At 38.9% G+C, this 13,753-nt stretch overlaps 1 protein-coding gene across 1 annotated transcript; it reads right to left on the bottom strand.

The window, feature by feature from the left end:
* Window positions 1–3,022: 3,022 nt before the first annotated feature.
* fosaa (v-fos FBJ murine osteosarcoma viral oncogene homolog Aa) lies at window positions 3,023–6,984 on the bottom strand. The gene is made up of 4 exons (XM_056241906.1): window positions 6,428–6,984; window positions 5,666–5,875; window positions 5,259–5,366; window positions 3,023–3,860 (listed from the first exon to the last, which is right to left on the bottom strand). The coding sequence occupies exons 1-4, from the start codon at window positions 6,521–6,523 to the stop codon at window positions 3,210–3,212; spliced, it is 1,065 nt and encodes a 354-aa protein (XP_056097881.1). The 5' UTR covers window positions 6,524–6,984; the 3' UTR covers window positions 3,023–3,209.
* Between the last annotated feature and the right edge of the window lie 6,769 nt (window positions 6,985–13,753).

Raw genomic sequence — 13,753 nt, 5'->3', positions numbered from 1 at the left:
ACTTAAACAATAAACTATTGATTTGTATACAGGTATTATCATGGACAAATAACGAAAATGATGGATATATAAGTCGAGCTAGACCTTCAGCTTTAATTAAAAGAACTCTACCAAGGAAAGACAAATCTCTTTGAAGCCAACTGTTAAATATATGTTTAGCTTTTTTGATTTTAGGGAGAAAATTCATATCTTGTCTAAAAGATAATCTTTTGGAGATATGGATTCCAAGATATTTCACATTATCTTTAATGGGTATATTTTCCACAGAGGTTTCCATAGTGTCGAATAAACAAAGAATTTCACATTTGGGAATATTTAAATTAAGACCAGAAGCCATTGAAAAGGCAATAATTGTTTCAAGAGCCTTGCCAACCTGATTTGTGTTCTCTAAGAACAGGGTTGTGTCCATTTTTATCTCACGGTCAAAAATGGACACCCCTTTAATATCAGGATGGTTACGAATACTCAGAGAGAGTAATTCCACAACTCACACAAACAAAAAAGGGGAGATTCCACAACCTTGCCTCACTCCCCTATTAATAGGAAATCTATTAGAGGTATCAAATTGTAAAAGAACCGAGCTATTAATATCCTTGTATAACATATTAACCACTTTGGTGAATTTCTCTCCAAAGCCAAATAACTCTAGTGTCGAAAATAGAAAATTGTGCTCAATGGTGTGGAACGCTTTATAAAAGTCTAGAAACAATATTATTGCATCCGAATTAATATGATGTGCATAATCTATGAGATCTTTAGCCTGATATGCTTATATGTCGTTTAGGCATCGTTTAAGCCTGTTTGTGTTTCATTAATTATCTCAGATAAATCTTTTGGCAAATGTGTGTGTACAGATGTGTGTGTACAGATGTGACGTAATGATGCATGCTCGTGAACACTGGCTGATTATGTATTTTCTCAAATATGTATTTTGGATAATTTTTTAACCCAAAAAAAGCTACGGACTGCAGCTTTAAATATTGCACTTAAATGCAATCACTTGGTTTTGTTTCACTCTGAAACATGAAATGTGGAGTTATCTGCTTTTGCTAAAAAACAAACTTTTAATATATAAAAAAAACAGACTATCAATGACCTTTAATTTAGTAAGTTATAATTACTTAAAAAAAAAAAACCCAACTGTAGTTTGATTGATATTACTTGAAATATGCACAATAAAAAAAAACACGATTTATGAAAATGTATAAAAATCTGTTTTTGCAAATGTCACATGTCAAATATTAAGCTGTACTTTCTATCAGCAATTTATTTAGAAACAAAGGACACAAGAACACCAGTGCATGATTGTATATCGTGAATATTTATTCAGCAATCAATGCTCTTTCTTTTCTTTTCATTTGACAAAGAAGTCAAATTTAAAATGTAGAAAAATAAATTATCATAAAATACATCTCCATCGATATAGCACTGGATGTTTTCATGGAAAACTCTAAACATTTAAGAACGATGTGAAAACACAGTCGAATGATGACACTGAGGTATGTGATAACTCTGATGATGACTGTATATTAAAGCACAACACGAGTCGATAATCTATTGCCATAGAAAACAAACACAAAACTGCAGTCAATTCCACAGAACTTAGCACCAGATCAAACAAATATGGAACTGATACATATATACTATATATGTTATATATATTTATATATATTCATGATATCTTGTGCATGCTTTTCAAACCAGAACATAGTTCATATCTGCTCGAATAAGATAATTGTCCATGCTCTTGTATTTGGGCTACATCAAATGTATCTGGAAGAAAGTAATACCCCGACCCTCACATTGTACATGGAACAGCTGGCTTAAATGGGAGCGTGTTTCCGCAAAGGAATAAAAAAAAAAAAAGTAATTGCGACTTTTTAAATCTCACAAATGTGACGTTTTTAATCTCGCTATTGTGAGTTTACATCTCGCAATTTGGACTTTTCTTCTCAGAACTGAGAAACAAACTCACAGTTGTGAGTACTAACGTCTGAATTGCAAGATTTAAACTCATAATTCTGACTCACAATTGACTTTATTTCTCAGAATTGCTAGATATATATAAAGTCGCAATTGAGTGTTATATAAAGTCAGAATCATAGATATAAACCCGCAATTGCAAGTTATAAAGTCAGAGTTTTAAGGGGACTTTTCTTCTCAGAATTGATCAATTAACTAGTAAAAACTAAATTTAATAGTAAAAATGTCTCAATTGATGATTTCTCATCTCGCAATTTGGACTTTTCTTCTCAGAACTGAGAAACAAACTCACAGTTGTGAGAACTAACGTCTGAATTGCAAGATATAAACTCACAATTCTGACTTTTATAACTCACAATTGACTTTATTTCTGAGAATTGTGAGATATTAAGTCAGAATCATAGACATAAACCCGCAATTGCAAGTTATAAAGTCAGAGTTTTAAGGGGACTTTTCTTCTCAGAATTGACCAATTAACTAGTAAAAACTAAATTTAATAGTAAAAATTTCTGAATTGTGAGATATAAAGTCGCAATTCTGAGAAATTAAAACTGAATCGCAAGATATAAACTAACAATTCTGACTTTATAACTGGCAACTTTATTTCCTTGGAAATGTGAGTTATAAATTTGCAATTGGGTGTTATATAAAGTCAGAATCGCAAGATATAAGGTCATTTTTCCTTTTTCAGAATTGTGAGTTTATATTTACGCAAATTCAGACTTTATGACTCCCAATTGCGGGTTTATAACTTTACTGTATTTCTCAGAATTGTGGCTATTTCTCAGAAATGCGAGTTTGTATCTCGCCATTTGGACAATAAAACTCGCAATTGCGAGTTTATATTTCACAATTTGAAAGCATTGTAAACTCGCAATTGTGAGTAAAAAAGTGTCCGAATTGTGGGCTACTTTTACACTGTTGCCGCCCAGTTTTTAAAGACCGCACAAATATTACCGGGAAACCCCTCTGGAACATGATTGGCCGCTTGTTTTGGCCATGATTAGGCTAGATTTGATTTGCAATTGGGCAGGTTTTGTTGTGCAGACCTTGCAACCCTGATTGTGGGATAAAAAGTCGCAATTACCTTTTACATTTTTTATTCCGTGGCGGAAACAAACTTCCACAGGCTTCACACCAACATCACACATCTGGACGTCATAACACTGCGATATCCAATAGATATTAAGAACAATATCGTGACATTACATCATCTACACTTGCATTTATAAGGCGAGAAGGGTTGGAGAGTTGAGGATATCGACGCCAGATTCTGCTTTGGTCACGCCACCTTTGCAACCGTCCAGTCCCTCGGCCAGGGAGTCCAGCTCGGGGCAGGCGAAGGTGAACACAGACAGATAGTTGCTGCAAGAAGGTGTGGAAGAGGTCACCACAGGGGTGCTCAAAGGTTCGAGGTCATTGGCCACAGACTTGTATAGGGTTTCCCAGTCTGTGATGCCCAGCGAGCCGGTCAGGTCAATGTCGGGGACGGAGCGAGCCGAGACCCGGTCCTCGTCGACGGAGGAGAGGAACTCATCCCTGACGTCCAGAGAAGGTTCGAGGTCACACAAACTGACCTCGGCGCTGGAGCACAACAAGATGTTGGAGTTCCCAGAAATCGCGGTGGACGGCACTGTTGGGATCTCCAAGTCCTGCAGGGAGGAGGCGTCTTGCGGACTTTCCTCTGGGAGTTTGCTGGCCGTTTCGGGAGTTGGAAGTGGCTGAGGAGACTCTGGAAACAGGCAGTCCAGCTCTTCAGGCAGTTGGCAGAGAGGTTTATGAGTGGCGAGAACGTATTCAAGCCTCTCCTTTTCCTTCAGGAGGTTCTCGATCTCAGTCTGGAGGGCCGCTTTGTCCTCTTCTAGCTGGTCTGTTTCCTGGAGAAAACAAAACTGGATTATTCATCCACAAACGGACAGATTTAAAGGAGCTGTTCACCCAAAAATAAGTCACTCGCCTTCATGTCGTTCCAAACCTTTATGGCTTAAAGTGATCTTTAAAATCACTCAAAAATCACTGTCATTAATTATTAACCATCATGTCATTCCAAACCTGTACGACTTTCGTTCATCTTTGGAACACAAATGAAGATATTAATGAAATCTGAGAGATTGAAAGTCTGTTCACCCAAAACTCTGATGCTTCAAAACCTTCATAAAGAGATTGTAAAATAAATGTTTATGAATCAAGCAGTTTAATCCAAGTTAACATTTAAGGGGTGTGTTCACATTAACGAATTGTCAGCACAATTTGGTGGGCAAAAATTCACATTTCCGGCTTTCTCAGAAGGTGAAATCGTCATAGTTGGGTAAATGTCTAGAGTGGTGAATGGGAGACGACAGCAAATATAATTTTTGCGTTCCCATTTGCCCCAATAGCAAATGAAAAAAGGGTCCATGGGTCCAAGGGTCAATAGTGTGGCGTTTATGAAGCACTGCTCACACAGACCAAGCATCTTTCAATTGATCAACGGAGTAAGTTAGTGTGACCAACTCGAACCCTGATGCAAAGCCTGCATGGGGAAGCGTTTCGCCCACATGTGAAAATCTTGACCATGTGGACGACACTGGATGCCTCACACATTCAAGTTAAGCTCTTACATTAAAAATAAAGGTGGATAAGCCCGTAAATATTGCTCTGTTTGTTTGAACCACACAACATCTGTGACTCAACCAATGACAAGAGTTTGGGCGAATGTCTGAAAACAATAATTATTTTCAATTTCATACTTAACCTTAAATTTGGGTCTGTTCTTGGTATGTACATCATATGTCTTCAGAAGCCTTGGACAATCCCATCAGGAACGTTCTCAGAACTTTAATGTTCTGGTCCCGCAAAGTTACGAACAAACGTTCTTCCAGTGACATTCATAGAATGTTCATCAGGGTCAAGTATGTTCTCAAAACGTAAAGGCACTAAAACATTATTTATACATATCCTGGTTTATGGAAGGTTTATTAGCCTATATCTGTCATTTGCTAGATGTTAACTGTTTCAGAACATTCCAAAGTAACGTTCCCAGAATGTTTGCAAAATGATCAAATGGAATGTTTCCGTAACGTTCGAATAACCGGGAAGAAAAATAAGTTTCGAACGTTCAGAGAACATTCAGAATAGCAACATTGGGCCTACAATGTAACATTTTGTGGCGCAAAACAGCGTCGTATGTGTTCATTTTTTCAATAGTGGGTGAGTAAACAGAGACAGAAGAGTGTTCGTGTGTTTGGATGAACTGTAGCTGTTCGGTCATGTTGTGGTGTGGTGTCTGTACTCACTGCCTGCAGGGTGTCGGTGAGTTCTCTCCGTCTATTGCGACACTTCGCTGCAGCCATTTTATTCCTCTCTCTCCTGATCCTCTTCTTCTCCTCTTCCTCCGGAGAGAGCTAGTCAAAGCAAGATGAATTGCACTTGTCATCTCGAAGAATCAGTGCGCGCCTCGCTAAAATGCTTGACTTCTATCGCCAATTATTCACGCAATGGCAAAAGCGTCTTTCTCTGCAATGCGTCTAAAAATAGTCTATTGTTGCAGACTCGCTGTGACCTGAATATAAATTGGATGCTGCTGGTCTAGGCAACACGCCAGAGCTAGAGCTGCATCCCCATCAATCCCATCCCATGCAGGCACATGCTTCACAGCCACAGACCAGCACGCGTGCCAGACATGCAGTGCACGCAGAAATACCTGCTCGCTCTTGCTCTTTCTGCCAGCGCATTTCCCCTTGCTCCCAGCGGTCTTGCTCTTTGCCGGCTCGTTGCTTTCGGCTCTTCCCAGAGACGGAGACCCAGACGTGATGACCGTGGGCTGGACCATCCACTGCAGGTCTGGCGTGCTGGAGATCGCGGTGACCGTCGGAACGAACGAGCCCGGAGACTCAGCATCCACGCACGAGCCCTGCGATGATGCGACGGAAACATATCTTATAGCTACATAAACAACACAACACTTATTTATACCAGGTCTCTTATTAATGCATGACTTAAAAAAAGAAAAGAAAAAAGTTTGCACTTATGACTCTTTCTTTAAATACACTCGAGCATCTAAAAATAGCCTCCTGATCAATATTTAACTTTTGCATTGTCTCTGACGTCAATGCTTACGCAGAGCTGCTGTGGGCTCTCCTCGCTGGATTTATTTTTTCAATGAACAGCTGCATCTTTACAATGCTTTACCATGTTTCACTGCATTGCAAAGGATGCGCAACACAACATCACATTCAACATCTGATAAACAGATGAAGCACCAACATTGCAATAGTGTGCTATAGCCTATTTAATTTAAAAAAAATATTTAATAACACTTCAGAATAATAGCCTTAAATGTTTAAATAAGAAACAATATAGTCTCCAATAATGCATTTGTATTATGTATTAGATATTGAACCACATGCATCGATCATGGCGTGGATGTTATGATGATGTATGGATGAAAGTGAAAGCATCATACCTGTGTGCTGCTGCTGTCCATCGGTCTGTGCGCGCGCGCGTCCCCGGCAGAAGAGGACGAGGAATCCGGATCAGAATTAGCTTTGCTCAGGAACATTTCTCCAGCGCAAACAGACACAACTATTGACAGGATTCCAGCTCTTCTGGTCCGAATCCCTCGCTTCGTGATGTTGCAGTCGCTCTCTCCAGGTTTATAAACCTGGTCAGTGACACTCAGCTCCGCGAGCTCTTATTTATAGTCCGCCTGAATTTTATGAATGAATCGGGCCGTACCATTCCGCGTTTGGGGAGCTGCTCTAAACGACATGCAAAGAAAAATAGTTTTCTGTGAGCGTTTTACATGAATTGTTATTCTTTAATCCATATCCAAGTAAAATGCCGATTGGAACAGATGTTACTGTAGTGAAGCTGCGCGCGCTGAATCGATGGCGAACCCCTGAGAGGACGAGACGTGGTGCTTGCCCACATATTCATTCATAAAATTCTGATGGACCCTGATATGCATAAAGTCCTTTTGAATAATGTATGACTTATTTTAAAACGCAATTATTTCATGCAAACTGATGCTCATATTCGACACTACAGTAGCCTACTGTTGTCATGTAATTCAGCTACAAAAACTCTTGAGTAGCTAATGCGAAAATGAGGGAGTGAAAGAAAGGCAAAAAAAGACATTGAACCAACTTTCTAGTTGTAATTATTATATTGATGATTATATTATTTGCGATCGCATATAATCAAGTGCATTTTAATGTGCGTCTCTATCCACGCCAGTCTCAGCATCTGCACCTGCTCACGCGTCACGCAGTGACGTAACACTGTCAAACAGGAAAATGTCCATATAAGGATAACTACGTGTTGGGATTCCAATAGCGTCTGGCTGCAGACAAGTGACGTCACTTGCACTCTCGGACTTGCACGCTCAGACACGAGCGCTTCCTCTGCAAGTGACGTCACTTGCACTCTCAGACACGAGCGCTTCCTCTGCAAGTGACGTCACTTGCAATCGACGCCTGATCTCTACGTAACGCGATCGTAATAGTCTTTAAACGAAACGCGTGAAATTTGACCGCGTCAACACGAAGTGTTTGTCCGCGGCAATTTTTTACGTGTTTCTTTTGAACGCGTAGACACGCTCATTTTGGTCGTGTTAAGGTGTCATTTGTCATTTTGTTGACAGTTTTTTTCAAATTGCTAAAACACTACAAGTGGAATTTGAGGCTCACTCAGTGAAACCATTCACTCATGTACCCAATCTTTAGACCAAGCCTGCAAAAATACAAGGACATTATATGCTTTGCACTCAGTTTGCATTTGAAAAACAAACTATTTGCAAAACTCTAAACACATTTCTCTACATTACACACATCATTCAAAACTAACAGCTCTTGTGTTTCATTTGGGAAACACTGGCATTTAAATGCCACATTAATTTACTGATGACCTACAGCCAATCATGTGGGAAAACACTTGTACATAAATTGATCACTTAGAAATCAAAACTCAGTTTTGAGAAAGAAAGAAATTATTTTTACTATTATTATATATTTAATTATTTTCAAGACATTTTGGACAATTTCATGCTCCTAACTTTGTGGGAACAGTTTGTAGATGTAAAACATCAAGATGATGCATTTTTTTTCTTTTTATTGTAAATGTCAATTTACAGTTATTACACACAGTTAATGTGCAAAACAGACAAATACAAGGTAGAAATAGACAATATACAACATATATAAAAACACATTAGCACATTATTCACTTTGCTCTAGTGTAGTTCGACAGTTTACCTTTAATTTCATGACATCGACTACATGTTCAAGAAACATTTGCATGTCATTCATTACAGTAAAGATGAAGCAAAAGGGTTCCAGAGCATCGATTCTGTCCTGTGGAAACTCAGCCTTCTCTAATCTCTCAATGGCTTCCGCAACGTCTTCTTCCTCCATACACTCTACTTTGGGCAAATGAACAGAACCATACAGTGCACTAGATTGATCCAAACACCACTTGCTGGCTATCTTCAAATCTGGCATCAATCGACTCTGTGAAATAACACGGAGAACAAGGGATTGCAAGTGACGCCACAGCCGGTAGCGGAGAGCAGGTGTCGACTGCAAGTGACGTCACTTGCAGCGGAAGCGCTCGTGTCTGAGCGTGCAAGTCTGAGAGTGCAAGTCTGCAGCCAGACCCTTCTCTGGGATTCCAGCGCTGAGCAATGCGCGCATGTGTCTGGGCTGAAGCTGCTGCTTGGTGTTTTGTGCAGTGCATTTGTGCTTTTCTCTGCAAAACGTGTTTAGACGCCCGTCAGTAATACAAATGAGCATATTGCGCAGATAGCAAAACATAACCAAACTGAAAAGGTTATAGCCGATATCTGAGCATGGCATTGTCAGACAGTTTCTTCACTGAAAGGCATAATGCTCTAATGTGAGTTTACAGTATTAAATAAAGTTTGTGACATTAAGGTGATTTATGTGATTCGTGTGGAACTGATGCGTTTTTTTTTTTTTTTTAAATAGCCCAACTCCCTATAATGCAAACTATTGTACAAATCACACCTGCAGACAAATGCGCACCTCCAAAGAGAACCTACCTTTAAAATGTAAAATATAAATTAATTGATTTTTAAAATGACTCCTGTAAGTGGCTCCCTCCCATGACCTCCGAATATGAACATGTCATTTAGTGAACTTAGTTGTCAGAAATGATACAGTAGCCTATACAAGGGTTGTGCAAAATGCAGAATTGAAGAACTGACTTACTTTCAATTTTCGATGAGTGTGAATTTTAATTGGCCACCCAAGAAGTTTAATACACTGTAAAACTGTATTGTAAAAAACGGCCAAGTTATCAGTAAATTACCAGTAACTCACCGTTTTCCATTAAAACAGTAATATACCATAGAAAACAATGCATATGGGTAACATTTTTTTGTTTTTTAATAAAGTAGCCTACTGCAATATAACTACAACTGACTGAAGATAAAATGCATTCAATTTCTCAAGATCTCAGCAGAGGACAATTAAACAACTCCACAAACAGCCACAATATTATTACTTTGACTTTATTTATGTGAGACATCTAAATAAGTTCTCATTGAGAATAATCAGAGGTTTAGATGCTGACGTTTTATTTAAAAATATAATGGATTTGTTTGAAGTCACCATTATGGTGAACAGAGTTTGCTTTTGTTGGGCTCTTGACCCTTGACTTTTCAACATCACTTTGTCTTTGGCTGATTTTGTGTTTTTAAAGCACATTTGTCAAGAAAAACCAAGAGAAAATACAGTCAGGTGATGTTGGTCATGTGTTGACTGTGATATAATCAACATTGAGTGGCCAGATTCACTGATCTTTCCAGAATCTAGTTTATATGATGTGTTGAATTTATATTTTTGATAGACATGTGGTTTTTACAGCATGAGAACCAGTAAAATTGATGTAATCAGTTATGTAGGTTTATAAAATCACATTGTGCACAAAGCATTTTGAACTGCTCTAAAATTCAGACACACACAGACATCAAGAATAAGCATATTAATCTCAACTATGGTGACATTAAAAGTTTCATGTCACAATACATGATGGGTACCATAGACATAATAAATAGATAGACGCCCTATTGGCCGCTTTGGAGCGTTGCTGCGATACGTCAACGGGTCCGCCATTTTGCGGAGGGCAAGACTGCACTGTAATCAAATGTAAGTAAACGGGTGAGCTGCGTTTTTTCTGGATAAAAACAAACTGTTTTTACATTTATCAACCGATTTCAGTGGTTTGTATGTGATGTACAAAAAGTTCCATCTCTAGTTATTTAAAATCTCGATAGTTAGACTTTTTTAATAAAGAATGGTCAAAGCTCAGGCTTGTCATGTATTTGGCTTTTTATTCTTGGATAAGAATGGTGAAGACCCCCATACTGAGATATAATTTTTCTTATTGTGGAAAAAGCATTTTCGGTGATTGACCAGATTTTAGCAATAACAAAGATAACTGATGGATCCTTTATGATAATACATATGTTATGGTAGGCTGCAACTATATGCAAATAGTAAATATAACATAAAGTGAGAAGTAATAGTAAATAGTCAATAAAATAAACAAATAGTATACAGCAAATAAATAGTATAATGAATAGTATAATTATATAATATCATAAGTACAATAATACAATCATAAAAATATTGATAATAGCATATAGTTTATTAATAATACTATAGAATATAGCAATAGAATAAGAAATATCAATTACAGAATATACACAATAAAAAATAAGTTAAATAGTGACATTTTAATATTTAACTCTTTTTGTTAAATTTCAGTTTTATAGATCAGTAATAGCCATTATAACAGAAGTAGCTTCAGTCAAACATACAGCAGGATACAACGTTAAATAGCCTAAATATAAAGTTATGAAACTTCACTTTGCCCTCAGCCAAAACGATTTACCAGGGAACCATTTATAGATTAATGAGACCAAAGATCGCCCGTTAGATATACACAAGACGAATTATATCTCATGTTTAACCACTAGACTACAGACCTCCGAGTCAGCGGCAAAACTTCAGAAGCACTGGCCGAGGTACGGCTGTTCCAGGCGGGGTAGACGAGCGCTGAGCGCATCTTACAACTCCGAAAACGTCAGATCAAATTTTTAAATAGACGCTATCTTTATAAACAAACCACATATTTGAGCTTTAAACAACTACATTGTCGACTGAAAAACTATTAAAACTACATTTCGTGACACAATAACAGTAGTATTTTTAAATTTAACCTCTGAACGTTACTATTACTAATTAAATCATGACCAAATACAACCAAAAACAAACGTTCAGTCTTGCTTGTGAAAGGTAATTCCTCGAAAGCTGTTTTCAATTGTGTGGCGATGTGTACAGCCCCAAGCAGCGCACAAAACAGGCATTTTTCTCAATTCCCGGTATGAGAGGTTAGGGAAAGTTGCCATCCCCAAAATGGCGGCGCCGTTGACGTAACCTGCAGCGGCCAATAGGGCGTCTATGTATTTATTATGTCTATGATGGGTACCAGCACAGGACAAAACTCACCCATGAATCCCAGCATGCATTGCAGCATGAATAATTTTATCACCATTGTTATGATTGGCTGACACCTTATTTCAAATCTTTTTGTCTATACAGTGTGTTTGAAAATTCTTCCTAATTGATTGTGGCGATGTCCCAATTGTGGTTATGTAAAGTTAAAGTGCATTAACAACATTACACTCTCAATAAAGCCCCTTCACACAGAGATTCTGGAAAATACACGAATAAAGCGACCCGGGATTTGACCCGGGTTCGTTGATTTTGGTTCATTCCGGAATCAGAGAGTGCGTTCACACACAACCCGTAAAAATCCCGTAAAGACACCTGACATCGATGTGACATGTAATGTCTCAGCAGTGTGTATAGTTTGCTTATGAGCTGCGATTTCTCTCTGGAGAAACCACGCTTGTGCATTTTGTTTCTCTGATTCGATCATAAACTAGCGCATTACGTACCGTTTCACTAGCCTGCTTTCACTTCACTTCAGCGTCATCATTACGACACGGCATTGGTTACGGCTTTTGTTCACACAGCGCGCGTTCCAGGACTGATCCCGGCAATGTTACTAGGTCCCCAACCCGGCATCGATCCCAGCATCAATCCCGGGTCGTGTTTGCGTTCACACAGAAGACGTTCTGGCAATTTCCCGGCAATTTCCCGGGATCAACGCGCTGTGTGAAAGGGGCTTAACAGATTAGACACTAGATAAGATGATTAAATCAATAAGTTGTCAGTCAGTATTATGTTGTGTCTTGTGTTCATTTAATTTCTGTGTGTTGGTTTCATGTGCTTCAGTTCAGTCTTGATCACCTGCTAGTTAGTCTCCTTGGTTACTGATTACGCTCAGCTGTCTGTTGTTAAGTTCCCTGTGTATTTACTGTATACCCCCTGTTTCTTTCAGTTCATTTAAATTTTTTCATTTAGCAGACGCTTTTATCCAAAGCGACTTACAATTGAGAACAACAGAAGCAGTTAAACTAACAGTAGGACAACAATATGCAAGTGCTATGACCCCTCTCAGTTTAATCTAACGCAGTCCATGTAATTTATTTATTTATTAATAAAAAATAAAAATAAAAAAAAGAATAGAAGAGAAAGTGTTAGTATTACTGGATCAAGTGCTGCCAAAAAATGCGTCTTCAGCAGTTTCTTGAAAGTGGCTACTGACTCCCAGCTCTGGTTGAGTTGGGCAGATCATTCCACCAGCAGGGAACAGACATGGTAAAGGTCAGAGAAAGAGATTTTGTGCCTCTTTGAGATGGTACCACAAGACGACATTCACTTGCAGAGTACAAGTTTCTAGATGGCACATAAGTCAGAAGTAGGTAAAAGGGAGCAGAGCCAGTGGTTGTTCCGTATAGGCAAATGTCAGTGACTTGAATTTGATGCGAGCGGCAACTGGCAACCAGTGCAATTTTGTGAGCAGAGGAGTGACGTGTGCTCACTTCGGCTCTTTAAAGACCACTCTGGCTGCAGCATCTGGATCAGTTGCAGAGGTTTGACAGAGCAAGCTGGAAGACCTGCTAGGAGAGCATTACAATAGTCCAGTCTGGATAGAACAAGCGCTTGGACAAGGAGTTGTGTAGCATGCTCTGTTAGGAAGGGCCTGATCCTCCTAATGTTGTGCAAGGCAAATCTGCATGACCGGGCAGTTCTAGCAATGTGGTCTGTGAAGTTCAATTGATCATCAATTACAACTCCAAGATTCCTGGCTGACCTTGATGGAGTTATGGATGACGAGCCTAGCTGAATGGAGAAGTTGTGATGAAATGTTGGGTTGGCTGGGACCGCAAGTAGCTCTGTCTTCGCAAGGTTTAGTTGAAGGTGGTGGTCCTTCATCCAGTTCATTGTCGGTTCTCGTCTATATGTGAGTAGTTTGTGTGATCGTTCTCGCTGCCTTCCTCTATGTATTATCTTCGTGTTTATTAAAGAAAGTTAGCATTTAATCTTCCTCGTCTTCATTCTGAGAACTACCACATCAGTTGTGACAGAAGAACCGACCTTAAACATAAAGTATGGGCGTTTCCCGCATCCATCTAAACCCAACTAATCATCTGATAAACGGTTTCCAGGATGGCCGTCCGATCAAAGTATATGTGAAAGATTTCCTAGAAATTTCACACCAGGTAAGCTGGACAGATGATGTCCTAAAAAACGTGTTCGGGCTTGGACTGGATGATCCTCTGCACCAACCAGCTTCAGCCGCAAAACATTCGCACAATACCTGGATCATGTGCTGTTGTTGAGCGGTTCACCCTTCA

Source organism: Rhinichthys klamathensis, unplaced genomic scaffold (assembly GCF_029890125.1).
Source record: "Rhinichthys klamathensis goyatoka isolate OS25496 unplaced genomic scaffold, OSU_Roscu_1.1 h1tg000682l_1, whole genome shotgun sequence".
NCBI classification, from domain to species: domain Eukaryota; kingdom Metazoa; phylum Chordata; class Actinopteri; order Cypriniformes; family Leuciscidae; genus Rhinichthys; species Rhinichthys klamathensis.
This window is presented reverse-complemented; position numbering and strand designations above follow the sequence as displayed.